This window comes from Fringilla coelebs (assembly GCF_963513975.1).
Source record: "Fringilla coelebs genome assembly, chromosome: 3".
NCBI lineage: Eukaryota > Metazoa > Chordata > Aves > Passeriformes > Fringillidae > Fringilla > Fringilla coelebs.
This window is the reverse complement of record NC_140030.1, coordinates 86,420,345-86,442,448: the sequence shown is the minus strand read 5'-3', so window position 1 is coordinate 86,442,448 and position 22,104 is coordinate 86,420,345. Positions and strand designations below refer to the sequence as shown.

General features: G+C 41.5%; 1 protein-coding gene across 1 annotated transcript; it reads right to left on the bottom strand.

Annotated features, from left to right (window-relative positions):
• Positions 1 to 5,616: 5,616 nt before the first annotated feature.
• SLC4A1AP (solute carrier family 4 member 1 adaptor protein) lies at positions 5,617 to 22,043 on the bottom strand. The gene is made up of 14 exons (XM_084203269.1): positions 21,515 to 22,043; positions 20,623 to 20,806; positions 19,848 to 19,970; positions 18,938 to 18,998; positions 17,944 to 18,083; positions 17,660 to 17,820; positions 17,039 to 17,108; positions 13,153 to 13,342; positions 12,204 to 12,315; positions 11,372 to 11,612; positions 10,540 to 10,614; positions 9,452 to 9,522; positions 7,198 to 7,270; positions 5,617 to 6,019 (listed from the first exon to the last, which is right to left on the bottom strand). Exons 1-14 carry the CDS (start codon positions 22,040 to 22,042, stop codon positions 5,970 to 5,972), a joined length of 2,079 nt encoding a protein of 692 aa, XP_084059395.1. The 5' UTR covers position 22,043; the 3' UTR covers positions 5,617 to 5,969.
• Between the last annotated feature and the right edge of the window lie 61 nt (positions 22,044 to 22,104).

The following is a 22,104-nucleotide window of genomic DNA, read 5'->3' as shown; positions in this document are numbered from 1 at the left end:
CTCTCAAATCTTTGAAATACAAATTCAGATTCAGTTTCTGCTTCATGGATGGGAAAAAATCACGGTTCAGGCTGGTTGCTGGTTAAGTTCAACTCCCAGCAGAACCCCTCCTGCAGCTCAGAAGCAGGACAAAAGTATGATGGGGGTGTTTTGCCATATGGGTAAGTAGAGTTGGGCTTGAGAATGAAGATGACTAAAGGAAGAGGCTCAGCACAATGACGTTCTGTCCCATGGGAAACAACGAAGCTCGAACTGACTTCAGTGTACAGGAAAAGCAATAGTGGAACAGAGAAACAGCAGCAGCTGAACAGCCTGGTGTGAGAAAAGATACAAGATCAAATTAAATCAGGAAAGCTATTGTCAATGGGGGGCTTCAAGAGGTGTCTGTTAGCCCTGGCTTCTGCATGAAAAGAAAATGATCGCTTGCCAAACAGAAGAAACTCAGAGAAGCAACTGGATAAATCTTCCCCTTTAGGAACTGCCTTTTTGGAGCAAACTCTGCTCTGCTTGTATTCCCCATGACAGCTCTTAAAACCTTCCATAGATATGAAGATTTTTGGTCCACACAAAGATCAATTTTTGTCAGAGTCCATGTGCTGCATTTAAACCGAAGCGCTGCACACGCTGCCTGCTGGCCACACGGTCAGGGCTTCAGCAAGAATATCTTTGTGTGCAAGGCTGTGAACACGATCCATACAGCCAGAGAAGCTCTTTGCCTTGGGTCTGGGGGAACTGGTGAGCCTTCTGATGTGCATCCAAGCACCCTCCTTGCTGGGGCCAGCACGGATGGGTGTTGATCTGCTGTTCCGTGAGCCTAATGGCCATTAGACTTCCCTTGAGCAGTCACCTGTGGGTGGATTCATATCATGGGCTATTCTTAGCTCACATATCTCATTTCTGGGTGTTACAAGAAACTGGATTAGAAACAGGTACTCAGCATAAACAAGTGAGCTGCTCAAAATGCCCTAAGACTGCAGTTTCAGCAGCCTGCATCCAGCAAAAGAATAAACCTGAGTTTCAAGTGGTTTAACAGGTCAAAGCAGAGGAACAAAGTAATATATTCATGGTTGAAAGAGCACATATACACCTGCATATACATCCACACAGCTGCACAACAATCAACAAAACACTTCCACAATTTAAAAGCATAATTATGCAAATTAGCCTGATATACAGATCTTTTTTGGACTTAAAGAACATTTTCAATGTCTTACCTCACATTCACTTCACTGAAAATGAAACTGAGAGCTCTTAAGACAGCATTTCATTTCAGAATGTAAAAAAACCAACCTAAAAATGTCCCCCCTCATCAAGTCTGCAGCTATGCTGAGTGTACTTTGTACCTCAGAACAGCAGAATGTGATGCTGCACAGGTATCAAAAATATATATTCTTTATGCATGGAACTGCAGCCAGCTGCCCAAACATTAGGTGCTCAAGGGCCTTGAGGCATTGATGCCTCATAAATCTGAGAGTATATATTAGGTGAGTACAGAACTGGAAGTTTTGTAGCAGTGGAAAGTAAGTATGATAATGAGGTAAACACATGTTCCAAAGAAAATACGAGCTAATCATGCCCTCTGAGCAGGAGACAGCAGCTTTAAACAATCACTTGGGGAATGCTGGAGCAAGGCCTGCAAGCTGCTACAGGATGGACTCCTTGTTAATAACATCTCCCTGTGTCCTGTGGCTTTTTAATGCTGTAAACACAGTTCAACAAGTAGGTAACCAAATAGGTGTTCTGCTCCTTTGAAGAACCTTTTGAATGCTCCGTTCCAAAAAGTGGTGTGTTACACGCAGCCTCAGTTTTCCTTAGACAGTAAGAGGAAGCATCCTTCAGGGACCATAACCCCAGGCACAGCTGGGATTCCTCCTGGGCTGGCAGGACACCTCAGGTGTGGTGAGGTCTGTGCATCGTGGGCTCCATCTGGAGGTTGTTTGCTCTGATCGGTGCTTTTGGCAGAAATGGAGAGAAAACGCAGCAGTGCTGGGTGGAAGTCGCCAAGTCATCTGGAAAAAATGACCTTGCAAGCTGATGTGGAGGTGTCACACAGAGACTGGTGGGTGGTGGGATGAGCTCTATTTGCCCTTGGTAAGTGGAACCTTACAGCCATGCCTGAGATGAAGCCTTTGCTTTGTAACTTTATCCATTGGTCAGTGCAGCAAACATGAGACAGAAAACCCAGCAGACAGCCAAGACTGTCCTGTCAGACTGCTTATGGTGGAAGCAGCTGCCCTCACGAGTGCCCAGGGTGAGTCTTTGAAAGCCTATTTCTACCCCACCTTCAAATGTAAAGAGGATGGGAAAGGAAACACCAGCCTGATCTGTGGCTTCCACAGAGCAAACAAGCAGTGGGAATGGTCACTCCAGAGGTTCAGGGTGAGGTAGCCTGTGGAAAAGGAGAGGTTTGGTGATTTGAATGAGGTACTGATGCATGAAGCTCACAAAGCACTGGTTTGAGACGGAACAGAGTAAGTTCCTGATGACTTATTCCAAGTGTCTGATCCTGGTGGTGTTACTCAGGTCTTTCCCACAGCTTCCACTGCAGTCTTCCACTGTTATCTTAAGCAATAGGAATTCTGAAAAAAGTTTCAGACTGAGTCATTATGCTTGTGCAAAGTCAAAGAGAACTGAGGTGTGACCAGGCTTTCTGCCCACTACTCCAACAGTAAAAGCTGTTGGGAGTGGGCTACACAGGACCCCACAGCCTATCTCTGTTCTAATGCTGGACAAAAATCAGTGCTGCCTGGTTAAAACCCACCAGGGATGGTTCTTTCTGTTCTGCTGGAGGTCTCAAAGTGCTTGGAGCAGTGAGGGGTTGGAGTGGTGCAGCAGTGCTGAGCAGAGCAAGAGAGCTCCATGAAAAACCAGGTCTTGCTCAGTGGGATCTCTTTGTTCGAGGACCTGCTGCATGTTAATGTACTCATCATCCTCTTACCTGAATGGAAAAAAGTGCTGGGGGGTTCCTAAGCCAAGGAACAGTTCTAGATATCCCAGGAGCCCTTTCCTCTTCTGATGCTGTGAACATCATTGTGGGGTTAGGGAGGTCAGAGAAAGTATTTGGGGTGAGAAATGTCTGTGAGATCTGCCATGCACCCTATAATCACAGCCATAGCTGTAAATATTTTTGCCAGCTCTGCTTGCTGCGTGACCACGCACTCAGCAGTGCCACGAGAAGGAGATGTCACAGGTGCAGACTGCTGCACGGGCCTGGGGAACCCAAACTGTTTGGCTCTGATTTTATGTGGAAAAGCAGCTCAAAGGTGGAGGCTGGAAGTGCAGTCTGTGCCACGAATGGGCCTGTAACACGAGCCAGCAGCAGTGCTCCATGCCTGGGATCAAACCCCATGAGCAGGGCAGGGCTCTCCTCTCCAGATGGAAGGTGCAGGAAACTGTGCATGGCCCAAATTGTATTTTTGCCATGGAGGGAGTGCCAGATGCCCCATGGGATGAGGGAGTGCCATGGAAAATTGAAGGAGAATGGGAGCTTTAGGGGGACACGTGGACTTGAGTCAGCTGCCTAATGACACAAGTTTCAGGGCTGGCTTCTCTAACACCAGAGGCTATGATGGCTGCTCCATTGTCAGGCAGCTTCTGAAAGAAAAAACATGTCTGCAATTAATTACTCAGGGTGTTAAACTGATGTGCAAGCAGAGTTCTCATTTTCATAGACTCTTTCACATTTTTTAGTCATGAAACTAAGCAGTCTTCCCTAAGTTGTGGGTATCAAGGGCTCCAAAAGTTATTTCTTCAAATTTTTCAACAAAAAATCAGAGTTACATAGGCCCACTTCCTCAAGAGGATTATTCCAGGCTGCACATTGTGGTGCTTAAGGAAAAAAAAGCAATTCTTGACATGTATACAGACCATCAGATCTTTGACTTGCAGGAAGAGCTGAGTTACTACTGCCAACAAGACATAAAAATTTGGAGGGAGGCCTACAGATCATACAGAGATAAGATTATGGTGATGGCCTCTCACACAATAGATGAGAAAGAATTTGATGAAGAGATGAAGCTTTATTGCTGTGGAGATCCCTTTCTGTGTAATATGGTGACCTTTACTCCCATGTCCATGTACTGGTTTATAGCTCTTATTGGGGGGAAAAGGTATTTGACAAAAGACATACATACCTGGCCCAAAAGGAGAACATTCAAACCTGTCACGCATGGTGTCAAGTGAGAAACTGCTTCTGGGGTGGCAAAGTGATCATTGATGGGAGGACAACTACCTTCAAACATAATGGCTGCTTTTTCCATGGTTTTATCAAATGCCACCATGAAAATGACTGGAACCTGAGGGTGACCTTTGGGTGATCATGTTACACAATGAAGCAAAAGATAGACATCCTAACGAAAGCAGGGTTTACCATCAGATTCAGATGGGAGCACAAGTGAGCTGCTAAGAAAAGAAACAGATGGGGAGCTCGTGGTCTTAGCCAGGACCAAACTGTCCAGGCCCTTATCCTCAGAGATGTTTTCTGGCAGCAGGTCAACGCCCTTTGTCTGTACAAAGCAGCCCCTGATGAAAAGATACACTGATCACCCACTTCAGGATGGTAACAATAAAGGTGTACTTACATGGGCTCAGTGCTCTAGTGCTTTTCATGAGCATAAATGGTAAATCATTATTTTCCCAGTCTGAAACCTGCCAGGCCTGCTGCTGATGAATGGAACTCCCTTGCCTTGCAGTTGCCTGGTACACCCTGGAATTGAACAACACTCTGGGGAAGGGCTACAGCTGTGAAACCCATGAGGTCTGGCATTTTGAATAGAGAGTCAACAGCCTTTCCTTAGATTACATAAAGATACGCCTCTGCCAGAAGCGGGAAGCTTTAGGCTGTCCAGCCTGGTGTGGAGATGCAGACAAAACCCTTCTACGTATGCTGAAGATTACAGGCAGAAAGATGCTGTTGTGTAGCTTGAGCCTGTTAAGTAAGTTGTATGGTTATCCCTTCATCCCAGCTTCTGAGGTGCCCTCCTGTGATTTGTCCATGAGAAGGCAGCCACTGGCTGTGGAAGCACCCCAAAGGATGTGTGTCCCTGATTTGCAAGACTGCCATTGCTAGTTTTCCTTGCCCCTGTATGGTTGTGCCTACAGCTATTTAAACCCTCACACTTCCTGCATGACCTTGCCTTTACCACAGCACAAGCTCTGTCCTGAGTCACCCAGGGGATTTCTCCAGACAAAGACTATTTACCAAGCATGCCTTGAACTGCATTAAGATGGCATTTTGCTCATGCTGTGACACAAGAAGAACAGGCTCCATTACAGTCTTTTCCAGGATATCCTTCCATCTGTTTCTTCTGTTACCCCCTGTGCCAAGCAGCGCCAGCATCTTCAGTGCTTTGGCATTTCTGGACCTTTACAACACTGTACACTCACTATTTCCATACCAGGTATTCCAACAACTGCACGAGGGAGAAATGCAAACAATTTTCTTTTCAAAATGTAAGTTGTTCTTTTTTCCATAAAGAAGGGAAAAAAAAGAACCCTCAAGTTTTAGGTTGTGTTTATGATGATGGTATTTTCAAACAGCAGCCACAGAAAAAAACCAGTAATGTTTCTTATTTTAATTGCATAAACCCAATATAAATAAATTTTATCAAGCCTGTAAGTATACAGAGGTGTATTCCTTTAATATTTTTGTCTACTTCTATTTACAAAAGGAAAAATGAGCTTACAGTTTCAAGCTGTAAAAAAATACCCAAATAAAAAAAATACCCAAACAAACAAGGCTAAAAGTAAAAGAAGAGGCAGAAGAATGTGTGGGCTTTACTTAAAAAAAGTATCTGGAAGACAAACAGAGGACACACAGGGAGAGCTAAGAGCCAGAGCAGCTGCTGATGCCCTTGAATTTAAACAGCATCTGAAAATCCAAGTCTCTTATCTGTCACTTAATGTGTAGTGAAAGAGTCCAAACCAGAGCAGTCCTTCAAGCCTCAGATGAACGCTGGGGCACTGGAAGCTTAGTAGCCATATTTTTCATTGAGATGAGTCTTGCCATCACCACTTTGACCTAATGGACAAAGAGGAAGAGTTGCATTATTCCTTTTATCCCTCACCTAAGAGAAATGTATGAAAAAGTCTCTAGATAGCACCAGCCATACAAGCACAGAGGATAGAAAGTCAGACTGCATATTGCAATGTGTCTTTTGATTTACACTTAAAATTCATTTCAATTTTACTAACAGTGTTAAGATTACATCAGCTATTACTGTTTGTGTGGCTGTTTTGTTTGGGTTTTTTGGAGTCATAATGCCAGCTTAGAAGGAAAGTTTGACAATTTATTGTCAGGCAGAGCCAAAAAAGAGCTCCCTCTTATGAACACAGCTTGCTTAACTATCCCAGATCAGACTTAGGAGTTACTGCACCCAGGATTCTGCTCCTATGGTTTCATATGTCAGAGATGTTCAGTCTTTTCATTGAAGGGTGATTCACCAGATTACAGTTTTCTTCAGTGAAATTTATTCTTATTTCTAGAACCTTGTAACAGCCTTACAAAAATTATAGTAATAAATCTATCAAGTGCAGGCCAAGCTTTGAACTTACTCTGAAAACCACAATGCATGAAAATAAGTTTTCTATTTTAGAGGAACTGAACATTCATTACCCTGTTTAAAAATAACTTCACCTAGCTAAAAACACCCTGGAACTAAAGCTAAAAAAATATTGAAATTTAACATATGTTGGATGAGTGCATAAATTATTCAGTTCCTTCACCAAAGCATTATCGAGACTCTTCTCCCAAACAGCTGACCCGGTGTTTGTATTCCAATGATTTTTGAAAACAACTGCAAAGAAGCATTTTTGGATTTCACAGACGTCTGTGAAAACTGAGAATTCTGACATTGCTGGAGCATTTATCCCTAGGGAAAGTCTGAGCTAGTCTTTCAACTGTTATCATACCACAATGTGTGAATGCAGTTAGCTCTCTCAGGTGTTACAAAACTGAAAAACAAACTTCAGGTGTCTCTCTCCATTGCCCTGAAGCTACTACAGATATGGTCTGTACTTCACTGCAAGACTTGCATGGCCATACAACAAACATGGGGCATAACATGCCATAAAACAGCAGGTTCTGAGTAAAGTATTCCTGAATTAGCTTTTTTCCAAAGACTTAGAAGGACATCCTGATGACTTATTAGGAAGATTCCTGAGTTATGAGACCAAAACCAGTAAGGAAATAGTTGATACCTGCAGGAGGAATCCATATGCAGTAGTCTGGGTCATCATCTGGGTACTGTGAGGAAATAAAAGGTTGTTGGACCTGCAGAGAGAGGAAAGATTTTTTAAGGTGCTGTACCCCTCCACCAATGTGTCACAACCACTAAATCCCTCACTAATTCAGAGACAAATAATTAGAGGTGAGGGTTATCTCCACAAGAGTCAGGGATGAAAGCTGATACAGGAGAAAAATCAAACCCTCAAATAGATCCAGCTCATTTCCATTAGAGTCACAGACAAATAAAAATGCTGTTCAGAGGGGACCTCTGGAGGTCATCCAGTCCAATTTCCCCCTCAAAACAGAACCTGTCCACTTCTGGACAGTTTCAGCCTAATGTTTGGTGATGTCATTTGACATAGGATGTCTTTATGCAGGGAAAAGCTTTAGAGTAGGATAATCAATAGTGCCTTACTGATTTCAATGCACAATACCACTGAAAACTTTGGGTTTAAGGTGATTTTCAAACTGGAGCTTATAAAAGTTCAGGTGTTATATAAGGGAAACTTAGTTTTCAAAAAGAAAAGAACACTCATTGTTTTCAGGTCTCACTGGCATCCTGAAATGTTAAGCAAACCACAACAGGTCACTTGCAATGCAGTTGTTGACACAGCAGTATCTTTTCGTCCCTAGATTTTTAGTTTTTGCCACATCAGCATTATTTTCTCAACAACTTCTGTTTTCAACAACTGCAGGTAAAAAAAATCATACTACTGTAGAGTGCAAGACTTAAGAGTTCCAAATAATGCCAGGTTACTCAGCACTGATTTGCATTACTCTGTAGCATAATTACAGTCTAAAGTTATGAGTTGAAACAAATTTTCATTCCCTCAATAACTTTCCTTCCCCAAAATAACATCTAAACCAGCTTTTTTAGAAGACTAATGTTTTCCAAAACATTAGACTGCAGAGCTTTACAGCTTTTAAATACAGCTTGTGAGCAATCACTTGAAAATTGTTTTTCCAGTTTTACATGATTCAAAAAGTTATTGAAATATTACAAAAAAAAAACCAAACTTCAAAACCCCCCAAAAAAAACCAAAACCGAAAAACCCAGCTGACTTCTGGTTGATACTTTCCATGCAAGATCTGAGCCCAAAGGCAGAGACAGCATGTGGATAAAGTGATTTGTGATGGGAGAAAGAATACACCTAAGCCATCTGGCATTTGGAGAATGCTCAGTGTTAGAGCAAACTCTCTGCTGATGAGAGGTGCTGACTTGACTGCCTCAGCATGAAAAACTGCCTTGTCCTCCCATATTCATAACAGTGGTAAAACTTGGGCTTCACCAGTATAAATAAACTCTTGATTTCTTCAGCATCTTTAGCAAGGCCAGCAACAAAAGACAGTTCTGGAGGACTGTGCCTACCCTACGCTGGGTCCTTGGCCAGGACTAACAAAGCAGCAGTCAGCACACACAGGATGCAGGGATCTGAGGCTCAGTAAGTGCTGCAGGGCTAAAATTAGATGGTCCCCACAAAGAAACTGTCCCAGTGGTCAGAACTCGTAGTCCACCAAGTACAGTCACCAAGTCAGCAGAAGGGTGGGATGCCCTCTGAAGGGAATGGCCTCATAATAATCACTAGGCTGTCAGAGAAGATCCTTCCCAGCTTCAGGAAGGCAACAATTGACTGAGTCCCAAAATGTGCAAAGCTCACATAATTTACATTTTAATACAAATCTTACGCACAGAAGAAACATCATCTGGTACAACCACTCAAATTTAGTGATAACTTGGTTGCAAAAGACATTAATTTTTCAAACTCATCTCTTTCACATCTTACAGAGAAGGATGAGGTTTGACACAGACTAACTGCAGCTTTAGTACAGAGTGTTCTGTGTCAGCCAATATGTATTTCCCAGGCTACTCTCCAAGGAAAGCTCTGCATTGACACTCCAAAGCCTGGAGAGCACCTATGTTCTACAACACTTGTGATACAGAAGAAGCAGCTGTATTAGTAACTGCCAAGTGAAAAGGTGAAAAAAGTAAGTTTTGTGATTGACCAGAGAGCCTCTAGCATGCCTAAAATGCAGTGTTTTACCTTTTTATCAGAGACCCCAAAATCTGTGTTCAATGGCAGTGTATAGTTCTACATTTGAGTCTTAGTCAGCAGAGAAGCACTGCTATCACCAAGTTAGACTCCATCAACTTATTACTACTTCACTACAAAAGAGCCTAGAAATTACTTCCTTTTAAGCTGCAGGAGTCAGGGTGCTGTAACTGACCTTGCCTGAGCTATTGATTTTCTTAACTTTCTCAGATGTCTCTTCAGGTTCCTTATTTACTGTCTTGGATGCTGGAAAGAAAGCAAAATTGTTTTATGACACAGCACAAATGACCAATTCTATGATATAAACTTATAGGAAGTTCACATAAAAAATTAATACATCCATAAGGAAATCCAAGATATCTCACTGTACCACAATTATTTGAGAATAACACTGCTGAACATCTTATTGTTTTTTCTAGATTTAATTTAGGTTAAATACACTGTCAGTCATGCAATTGAATGTAGTTTAGCAAGATCCTCTATTAGTGATTCTGTAATATTAGCTTTAGTTAATGGCAGATGTTTATTTTCTAAAAGACACTACCTGTAAACACTGATTGATATGGAAAGAGAGGAGCAGGAAATGTGCAGGACCAATTTGCTTTTTAAAAAAACAAACACCAAACTTTAGAGTTGATGGGTGAAAAGAATTCCTTGGTTTTCTGCCACTTAGTATTTGAAATACTGATACTCTCATGGCTCTCTATGGGTAAGATGATGAGGACAGATTCTAAGGAGTCTGAGTTACAAAAAAAATAGAAAGGTCATAAAAATCTCCTCCATGTACACCCAACATTCTTCATTTTCAAGATCTGATTTTTTTGTCCATACAGGCAGAGGCATCATCCAGGTCATCAGCAGATTATTACCTAATGTTACGTAACATTTGTCAATTTATAAAAGAAAGTTTTGTCCTTCTGTAGTGTTAAGAGCTAGTGCAAAAAAAAAAAAAAAAAATAGAGGAAAAAGCATCCTCATAGTCTCCTAAATGAATTATTCTTCTCACACTGCTTTTTTGGAAGGAAAAAACTCCAAACAATTAATTACTATGAAAAGCAAGGATAGCTGTAACATAGTGGAAGTGCCCAATCTTTACTACACCCTTACAACTTCCCAAGCAAAACACAATCTTTCATTTCAATTCTAGATTCTTTAGGCTCTAGATTTGGCTCAATTTCCTTTGACCCACATAAAGCATTAAGTCCTTCAGACAGTTTCTAAACCCACATGCTATTAGAAAATAGTCTGTATTGTACTGTTCACCTTGGGATTTCTCTTGTGAGGGTCCCATCTGAGATTCATTCCTCAGTACCTTTGGCTCAGGCAGAGAATCACCCCCTGTAACACAAGAAAGGAATAGCTTAGTGGCACTGCAGTAACTCTGATGAGCGGAGTGCATCCCTGAGACCAAGCACAAAACTCTTTGCTACATTTGTCTCAGGAAGAACTCTTCTCTCAAAAGCCTTCCAAATTATTTCATCCACCAAGTCCATTGCAATACAATAAAGAAAATTCTGTGATCTGTTAAAACACTTTTCTGTAGCAACAGAAATTAAGCCTACAGTATTAAGCCAAAAAACTAGAACTAGCTTTCTGTTATCGAACATATTGTTCACTGAGAAACATCATTACTGAGTTTTCAAATGATACAGGAAGGGAGGGATTGGAGATACCTCAAAGGTACCTTTCCATTACCACTTTTGAAATTGCTTTTCCTCCTTACAAATAGATCTGAAGTTTTGCACAGACATTTGTTTTCTTATTATGTGACTTTTACTGCCAACAAAACATTGCAGTTGTTTTCATTTGGACAATCAATTTAATGGAAACAGGACTTATCAAAATAGGACTTCCTTACATCCAGGAGATTTGTTCTATTTCACCAAAAAGCATGAAAAACTGACTGCCAAGCAGAGTTTCACCTAGAACCAGGTGAAACTCAGCCGCTGCCACATGGACTCTGGACTGATGGCAAACAAACCTATGGAAAATAAATAGGCTGGAGAACCTGTGACTCAAACATTTGATTCACATAGCTCTTAAAAGTTCAGCAGTAACAGACTCATTACTGGAAAAATCAGAAACAATGGTTTACCATCCTGATGGGATTCTAGATTTTTGATACTGCAAGGGGAGCCATCAGGAGCATGAGTTTCTTTCCCTGTTTCTTTCTCTGCTGTCATCTTCATTTCCATGTTTGACACTCTGCTGTTTACTGCATCTGCTTCTTGCTGCTCTTCCATTTCTTCTTCTTCCTCCTCCTCCTCCTCCTCTGGTCCATCATCTTTTGTTTTTAACAAGCTTTCAGGAATGTCTGGCCGCTTAACAGGCAACTTCTGCAAGACAAAGACTTGGGCATCAGAGCCAAGACAGAGGCAGATGCCACAGATACTCATTACAGGAGAAAGCACACACAGACCACTGTCAGAGACAGCTGGTAAGGAAACACTCTCAGGATGACAAATAGTTAGGGTTTAAGGAAAAGTTATTAGTAGAGATGGATGATGAAAAAACATGTCCAGCCCATAAACAAGGAGTGCAGTCTTTTCATAAGAGGGACACTGGAAACTGCATCAATCATGGATATGATCTTGGCTGTGAAGATGCAGAAAGAAAAGAAAAGGACTGGCTGCTGAGGCAGAGCACTGCTTCAGTCTCATGTCCCCAGACTGCCTCTCTTGATCCACTGCCTTTTGACCACAGCTGTGCCCCAGGAAACTGGCTGTACAGAGACATGGAATGGTAACTGCTGGCAGCAAAGGACATCCAACAGCCCCAGCTCCTTGCCCATGCACCTTCCACTCTCACAGGCTGCACCTCCATGCTGTTTCCATGCATGTTGGGAGACACAGATGCCACCTACAGCCCCTACAGCCTGCAAGGGTGGTCCCACAAACAGACCTGCAACACCTACAAGTCCAACTTACCCCTAGGCTTCCAGTTTTCAGTTTGAATTTGCTCCCCCCTTTCATTGCACCAAAGAGAGGCAGGTTCATCTTTTTAGGCTTGTTCTCTGCATTCAGACTGTAACTCCCACCCCTAATAAAAATCAGACAGAAAGAAAAACAGTATACAAAATATAAAGCAAATCTTATATATACAAATGCAAAAAAAAAGAAAAAAAAAAGGTCTGCCTATGAGAAGTAGATATAGATATATAAAAATCCTTTTATTTCTCTCCCACTTGCAGCATCCAAGGAGGAGAGGAGGATGCTGCAGAAGATGACTCCTCCATCCTATATATATGTTGTAGGATTCAGACACATGCCATAATAGGAAGCAAAAAATAAATTAACAAGGGAAAAACCCTCTGTATCACAGACTCCCTTAAATTCAACTGCATACATGCACACAAATTTATACGTAAAAACATGCTTGGAGGCCAAACCTTAATTTAAATGAATTAGTTAATTAACCTCTAATCAAGCTGCCACTAGTAAATGAACCCAGCAAACACCCTCTCAAACTGCAGTGGTGCTGCTAGGCAGCAGCTGAACAGCCACTACATTTGACTTCCAAATACATTTCACAGAGCGAAAGTGGGTTTCATGTTGTACATAGTATCTGTAAAATTCTTCAGCTCCTTTTGGATTCACATGGGAAAAAAATTAAAAAGCTAACAGTCTGCTTCCAGTCCCTTACCCCTGTCATCCTGCCAGCTTGGGCTGGTCTCACTCCAGTGCTGTGCATTTCCCTCAGCCATAGATGCTGCAGTAGCCCAGAGGCACAGCAGCTCCTTAAAGAGCTGAGCCAGGTAGTTTGGAAGGCTGTCCTGCTTTTGTGATTGGAAAGCTGCCTGTTTACTGGGCTTGCACAACTGCCCATGGATAAGAATAAAGGGAAAAATAATTGTTTTATGTTTTCACCAAGACTTACTGGGGCTTCAGCTCAGGCAGTTCTGTAGGCTTGACAAGCTTTATCAACCCTTTCAGTCTCTGCTGCTCTTTCTTCAGTTCAAATGACCGCAAGTGAAGCTTCTTTCGTGCCACGCTGTCCAATGTGCATCCTGATTTCATTTCAGTCATGAACTCATCCAAGGAATCTTGAGCTGCTGGATGGGACTGGGCTAGGCAAGATCAAAGGAAGATATATAATGTTATGGTGGGGACATAACTGTAATCATCAGGTCCTGCCTTTAGAGAATAAGGTACATGAGAACAACTGTCCTCTCCGTGAGATTCTGTTGAATTGTGAAATAATGGAGGTTGTTAGGCCTGGAGAGACGAAAGCATTTCTCCTAACAAAAGCCTGAAAGTAAACTTTAATTCACTTACCTAAAAAACCCTCTCTTAAAATGGAATGTTTCTTTGTGAGTGCTATTCCTGGTTGTTCATCTCACTTCTATATCTGCTCTCCCTAAAAAAATGGCTTAGGGATTCTTTTGTAGTCACAAACTAAACTAATCCCAGCCACATGAAAACCTACACCACTGCATAGGGAATCAGATATTGACGTTCCTGGGATGTTTATGTCATAACATTTGTAAAGCTCAAAATCAATCAGTGCTGCCTTGTACTCCTGAAAGTTCATACAAACCAAATTTCATGCATTAGGCCAATCACACAGAATGTACCTTTATTTTGACTAGATTTTCTGCAAAAAAACTGCTTTGAACTTGAAAACGAGTAATGACAGTCTTTCTATTCCACCTAATTTCAAAATATTAACAATATTATGAATACTTGACTAATTAAAATAAAACACAGGAAGTAAAACTAAATCTCTAATGAGTAAGAAAAAGAAATACTCTTCTAATACCTGGATTTAAAATAACCAAACAAAAAGATCCAGAAATATGCCTTTCTGTGGCTTGAACAGTATTTCAGAAGTTGTTATATGGTATTCAAAAATAACCAGGAGGCAAACAAAGAAAAATGTTCTTGCCAGAATTTTAACAAGTCTTTTGACAAATAGTTTTCTGCCTTTTAATATTCAACAAAAAGTGGCAAATTCAATATGTATTTTCTGCCTTATAAGTGTTTTTGTATATACGCACAAGCGTAATTATTTGATCAATGAGTTATTTTCAGTTCAGCTTGAGCTAATTAAGTAGCACTTGAAATTTTAAATGCATAAAAATAAAACAGACCAAGTTATTCTAAAGAGTACATATTTGAGCAGTTTTACAAGACTTAAATAATTAGAGGAAAGTCTAATAAGACTCATGCTTATAAATGGATTTAATTGAAAAGGATATTTCTGATGTAAAACAAAACAGTTTACCATATGAAAATACACAAAACCCTTAACAGTAACTGTTCAAAGATATGCAGAATTAATAGGCTTCAAAAGATAAGAAACAGTTGTAGCATCCACCTCCATGCAAGCGTAAATGATGACAAAACATGTCATAAAAGAAATTCTTATAGAAATACTCTTTCTTTTCATCACAACTATTTCTATGAACCAAGATAAAAGCCAACAATGAGAAGGTATTGTTAACAATGTCTAAACCTCCTTGCAGGCAGGAGCTGAGCAGAATGGTAATTGGATTTAAACATCAAATTACAAAGATGTGGTTTGGTGAGTAGTCATATTCTTCAGAACAATTAAAACTCCACAATTAAATCCAGAGCTCACTGCTACACTGCAGAGTGGTATAAGTGCTTCAGTCAGTGAGGGACGCTCAGGGACTTAGATCCCCCCTGCTTGCAAATTGGATTCTCTGCTCAATTCCACCAACAGTGCCTAATACCAGCCAGCTCAGGTTGCAGGGTTACAGTTAGCATTCCTTATCTGTTGCAGCAGTTTTTCTACACTGTTGAATTAAAATCTGACATTACTAGGAGGTGAATCAATCATGTCTATTATACTTTATATCCCAGTGAGAAAAAGCTACAGGGCTATTTACTGCACCATCAACTTATTGATATTTTTCCTGAACAGGCAACCAAAGATGAGACTGAAGAGCTCCACATATCTGATATACATTCAGCAGCATCAGTGAATGAGCGATACCAAGACAGGCCATCCGTAATTAGTTCTGAACAGCCCCAGGGAACAATTTGTGAACTTCTACCGAGACTTTTTTAGGCAACTACTAAATTTCTCCAAGTGCTTGGTAACAAGTGTAGCAATTTAGCCTCTCATTCACTCACTGGTGTCTCTACACTCTTGTTTTTAGGCTCCAAATAATCATTTAGAGCAAACCAAAGTGCATTGAGGTTTCAGAACTGAATGTAATGCAGCAGTTTTGCTGGACAGGTCATGACATTGCTACAAATGTTCCAGGGTCAACAACCCTGCTCCTGGCTTTCTCAACATCTGTGATTAACCTAAAGCATTCACATAAGAGAAAAACCAAAGGATCTAGAAAACACCCAAACCAGCTGATTGATGCAATATTTGCTATATTTGTTTTACCCTGGCCTAGTTCTGGGAATTCCCATCCAATACTGAATGATTCTGTGCTTCAGTAAGTGCCAAGACTGCACTTTTTTCCAAGGCTCTAAGCTAGCTGTGTAACCACCTGCAACTTACAAAAACACGTGTATTGGGATTGCATTTCCAGGTTTTGGTAGGGTAGGGGCCTACAGCATTATGTGGTGTTAGCAGAAGTATAAAAATGAACTGACTCCCTTCACCCAGTCTCTACTACAAAGTAATTCAACTGTCTTGTTGAGAAACAGTATCAGTAGAAACAAAGGTATCAGAAGATAGGAGAGCTTGGAATTACACCTCTCAGACAATCTAAGCATTAGCTTATTTTGCTGGTCAATTGCTAATTACTTATCAAAAGTATATGGCTGAAAACAATTCCTTCAAACACACAGAACATCAGTTTGTATGCTTGGTGGAATGGTACTGCTTTTTGAACAGGGATCTGGTATAATCAATCACCAACAAAGATGTTGATATAAATGAGTTTTGGTGCAGAGCTGAATAACTAGAAAGAAAGACAGCCATGTAATGCACAGAAGATAGCCCAGCTGTCACACTGCTGCTAGGCTTCTTGAAGAGAAACTTCTGACAAACTCATAGTGCAGCCTTTATTAATGCCAACTCTACCAGTAAGGCTTTTGTGTGAACAACCAGCCTAAACACATAACCTTCCCACCTTCCTTTTGCTCCATGAGCCATCATCAGGAACAGAAAGCAAAATGCAGCCATTGGTACAGTTTGCTTTTAAACATAACTCACTAACAGATACCATCACTGGTCTGGAAAGGCTCTGCCTTTAGAAACAAAGGCATAATCCTAGAGCCTGAATGGCACTCTCCTGTACTGGCATGTTTGCTGAACATATGGGCTAAGTGTCAACTGCTTTGTCTCCACATTTCTCCCTTCCCACCTTTCCATTACACAGCGTGTTTATAACAAGAGAAGTGAAATATATTACCTTTTCTGTGAGTTCTTTCCTCCACCCTTATAAATGTTTTTTAAGGGAGTGGAAAAAACAGTGTTCCTCAAATTGGGTCACCTTCAGCAATATAGGCAGATAAACAATAATAATATTCACCCTTCCAGAACTCCAGAGCTTGTACACTTGCCACCTTACTTGAACTTAGATGCTGCTTGCTTTGGAAAAAGCTGCATTCATTAGCAAGTGACTATAAACAGAGTACATAAACTATTGGATGAAGACTGTAAGAATTCTCTCAGGCTAACTCAGTGACCTGGAAACCTTCCTATCCCTTTGTGAAAAGTGGACACTGAAAAAAAAAAACCCCAAACCTTTAAAAAGAGAAATCTCTAAGATAATTTTTGGCACTGTACTATTCTTTATGGAAAGCACTGTGATCAAATAAACTTCATGCCTTACCTTTCCCTGAAACCTTCAGCTTTTCTGTTATCTCAGAAAGCTCATTTTCTGCTTCTTTTAGCTTTGTGACCTATGAGAGAACAACATGCATAGAAGACTTTACCTCGTTAAAATCTCATTTTAACAGTTGCTCAAGTATCCTATCACATTACTTCCACTTTTCTACTTCTGAGCTTTGACCAGGACTTCCTAGGCTGAAAAAAATTAGAAGTCTAGATTCTTCCTAAACAACTTACTAATTTTTTGACATGGAAAATGATTTAAACCATTTCTGAAACACGACACTACGCATAATTCTTCTGCAGCAGTGTTATACCACCAATGAACCCTCCAACCCTTCCTATCCCTCACAACCTACTGTCTTTGTAGGATTTATTGTTTGTCATATGCCTGTCAATCCAGGACTCTTATTCTTTGAAAGAGAATAAGATATTTCTTTGCGATGTGTCCTGTGGACTTAAAAGCTTGGAATTATTTTCCAGTTATTTAGAACTAATTTAAAAGTATCCTGGTCTGGCATTTCCTTCGTCCACTGCCACGAGCCACTGAGATTTCTTCTTAGTCATAACATAATACAGGCATGAGAGAGTAACCCTGACATTTCATAACAATTGTTCTTACCAGGGAGTCATAAGTCTCTGGTTTTTCTTCTATTTTACCAGCTTTCTTCATTCTGTTCAGTCGTTTCTTTTCCACAGCACCAGTTCGATCGAGGAAGGTGTCATCATCACTGTCATAGAAATCCTCATCTTCCCAGTTCTTTGTTTTCCTTTTTCGGGATACTGAGAAAGGCACAGGAGAAGGCAAGAAACAAAACGATTTGCATATCACTCAGCAATAAAGCAAATTCAAGATAGCAATCTCAAATCCCTTATTTAGGGCATTTAGAATGATCAGTTACTCACCTGCTTCTTGCCTCAGTACTCCTCGAGCATCCAGCAGCCTGCAAGCTTCCAGTGCACACTGTATCATTGCTTCCTTCTTTTTTCCTGAATGGAGAACCTCTGCCACCAGCTGCTTCCCTGATGCATCATCCACAGGCAACCTGTTCAGTTTGAAGGATCAGAGAACAGCTCAGATACAAACAGCTTTTCAGGGATGCTACTCAGATATTTTACAATGGCATTGCCATTTCATTTTAATCTTTTTTTGTTAAATTTTTCCAATTTTCATTTCATACAGAATGAATCAAAACACGAGCATGATTTCCTAATCATGCAAGTCAATTTGTATTTCACTGGTTCAAACAATAATTTTTCCTTTATTTATTCCATTAGAAATACAGGAATTTAAAAGGTTAAATGTCAATCCCTGACTCATTTTAAGTACAGGTATCTTGTATCTGTACAACATGAATAACAAATAGTTTCCATGATGAAGCAAAGGATTTTTAAGCAGTACAATCATTACTATGTTGAGCCTTGTTGACTTAATTTCCACCTCACCTTCTTCTGTCTTATAAAAGAATTATATCAGTGGCCTCTAGAAGGAAGCCCTCAAAAACTGTCACATACCATACAGGAACCGAAATCAGGCACACAGTAGAATTAAGTCTGGGGGTTTTTGATCTTTCTCCTTAGGAATTGAAAGAGATTGTTTCCTAGTTTCTTCTCTTGTATTTCTGTTTCACATACTGCTCAAAACAAGGGGAACTGAAAAAACCTAGACGCTTGCTTTCTCAATTTCAGCCCCTAGTCAAACCAAATCCTGTCAGAATAAAAAAGGAGCACAGACACTGAACTAGGTACTAATCCTTGAACTTCTGTCTCTGTATCAAGACTTAAGTCTAAATTCAGCTGGCTTCCTTGACAATTGTGATACAAGCGATTCCTTCAGCTTCTGTTTGCAAATTCAAAACCAGTCAACTTCCATGTACCAAAGGAATGGAGATGTACATACTTGATCCTGCATAGCCAGCTGTTGTGCCCACGATCATCATACTCATATTCTAACTCTTCTCCTAGAGAAGAAAAGAAAATTGATGTAGTAACAAAAAGTGAAATAAGCAGGAATAATCTTTACAGCAGAGAAGAATGTCATGGAACATTCTTCTAAACAAAAGGGATAACAAGCTCTTTTTACATACCATGATTTTGATTTACTTATGCTGATTTGTTGGGTTTTTTTGGTTTTTTTTTTTCAAAATCAAGGCTTTTTCAGACAAAAAAAATCTCTAAGTAGCCTGTTTAGGAACATGTAATTCAAAGAAAAAACCAATCTTGCCTCTGCATGTATTAAAGTAAATGATGCTGAAACAACAGTTTGCAATCTGAATTCACAGATACTGTTTGTCTTGAAGGTTGCTTTTTCACATCAACAAGTAAGTGAATATTCTTTAAGTTTCACTAGCAACCACTGCAACTTTAGACCACTTAAGTATTGCCTTTTGTCTTTTTTAGATTTTCCCATTTTACAGTTATACACAATTACAGCCATCTCCAAAGCAAACAGTCTGGAAATTGAGGGCTTTTGATTTTTCTGCATAACTTCAAAGCATGGGTGAAGTTTGAGTGTCACTCCAGAGGATACAAACTGAAGAATATTCCAGAATACAAGCTGATAACTGCAGTTTAGGAATTAGTAACTAAGACTCAGATATACAATGGTGGGCCAAGTTTTAATGAAAAAAACCCAAAACAAACCACCACAAATCCCCACCAAAACCTGATGAAACAAAAAATGTTACCCACAGTGTAACAGAGAAGTTTTGCTCCCACATGGCACCTTAAATCCCGCTGAAACATAAACAACAAAGTAACGCTTTGCTAAGTAAAAAAATCACATTTAATAAAAAAAAAGAAACAATTACCTTCTCTATCAAAAAAGCCCTGCAAGGCCTTCCTAGGGTCTTTCATATAAAAGGCATCTTGAACATCCTGAAAATCAACAGCAATAGGGTTTTCTTCAACCTCATCCTCCTCAGCATCCTCACCTGGAAAACATACAAAGTCCAAAAAAACCCTGTGATACATGAGAAAGAGAACACCAGCATATTTCAACTTTCGTTAGTTTGAAAGAAGTAACAGCTATGTCACAAAATTACTTCCCTTAACTTTATTTTTCCTGAACCCAATCAAAAAAATTAGTTTTTTTGCTATTAGTTATTCCAACACATGATTCAGTTTTGCAGATCAACATCAGTTTCAGTACTTTCAAAGGTTTAGGAAAAAAAACTTTAAAAAAACCCAACTCACTTTGTTGTAAAAAGCTCATTAATTATAATTTAACTAGCTCTAATATGTGAGCTTCCTGTTTAAATGTAAAGACAGCTATACTGCACAGAAGTCTCAAGCAGTTAAATTTCACCTCTTGGGCAAAAGTGTGGACATCATCACAGGAGAATTAATTAATCTCTAAGCTTCATGGTCTTTTAGAGGTATAGGTAAATTACCTCCTCCTGTTTAAAAGAAGCTCACTGGACGTTACCTTGCCACATACCCTTTTTACCAGCAAAAGGATTAATTTGTACTCAAAAACTTTGACTGGATTGTGACTCTTGGCAGCCAGCTGGAATATTAACCTTAATATTCAGTGAAAGCAGGCTTACAGACTGCATATCAGCCAATCGACACATCATCACTTACCCATGCCCCACGAGCAGCTCAGATCACTATTCTGACTCCTTTCATTTCTCTCCTCTTTCTCATCTTCCTCATCAGAGTCCTCTCCCAACATTGTCTTTTCTAATTTTGCTTGCTGCTGCTTGCGTAGTGCCTTCAGCTCAGTCACAGTTAGTTCTGACTCAGACTCCTGGTCCTCTTTGGGTCCCTAAGTCAAAACAGAAAATTAGCAGAAGTGTTTTTTAAAAACCCCAAACACAGATTTCCAGCACACATGCAGGTTACATATAAATAACATAGGCTCATCATTACACTGCTCTTCAAAAAGTGGAATTATTTGACCATTAGTTATGGTTTGCATTCCAAAAAATATTAGTTTTAATGGCATTTTCAAAAGAAGGGCAGGGAGAAATAAGCATTATTGTGTACCTGCAGTCAGATCCATCTCACATATAACTGTAATTAAAAGGCTAAAGGCAAAAATTCACGTCAGAGCTACACGGGTGAACCTGAGGAATGAGCAGCTTCTGAAGTGCGTGTACAACACGTGATGTGCTGTCCAAGTCCCTATTAATAAACACTCCCCTCTTTCCCAAAGAAATATTAGTTCTTTATTCACTGGGGCATCATATTGTCAGAAAAACCTTCCTAATACATCACACTGTTGGTGAGAAATGCCTTTTGCACTCACGGCACATCAGCAGAAACCCGCAGCCCCACACCTCACTGCAGAGCCGGCAGCAGACACCCACAGCTTTTCTCCCAGTCAAACAACCACGACCCTGGGCTGCTTCCAAAGCGCCCCACGCCCAGGCGGTCACTCGACGAAGCCGGGGAAACTCGTGAGCCTGATCCGGGCCAGCCTTTCCCACCCCGCACACGCTCCGGAGCCGCCCGAGCCCGAACCCCGACCCACCTGCAGGAGGAAGAGGCGGGAGCTGCCCCCGAAGCGCAGCCCGTGGCCCACCCGCACCCGGCAGTAGGTGCGGGGCGGCACCCGCGCCTTGTTGAGGAAGGTGCCGTGGGTGCTGCCCAGGTCGTACACGTAGAACCCGGCGGCATCGGCGCCGCTGGGCTCGTCGGGGGAGCAGCCGGCGCCGCGGTACTGCAGCACGGCGTGGTGCCGCGACACCGACGGGTGCTCCAGGGACACGGCGCAGCCGGGCAGCCGCCCCACCAAGAACCAGCTGCTGTCCTCCAGCCGCACCGAGCCCAGCAGCACGCCGCCCTTCAGCACCTCCAGCCCGTACCCGGAGCCGGCGGGCGGGCGGCTGCCCCACGGCGGCTCCTCATAGCGCGGCGCGGGCGGCGCGGCGGTGGCCGAGCGGGGGCCTCCCGGCGGGCTGGGCCCCGGCTCGCCGGGCCCAGGGGCGGCGGGTAGCGGGAGGCTCGGGCGCTTGAAGGCGGCGGGCTCGGCCTCCATTGCCTCTGCCGCCTCCGCCATCTTCCCGGGTCCGGCCCCAAACGGAGTCCTCCGGGGACGAGTGCCGCGGCGCTGCAGTGCCG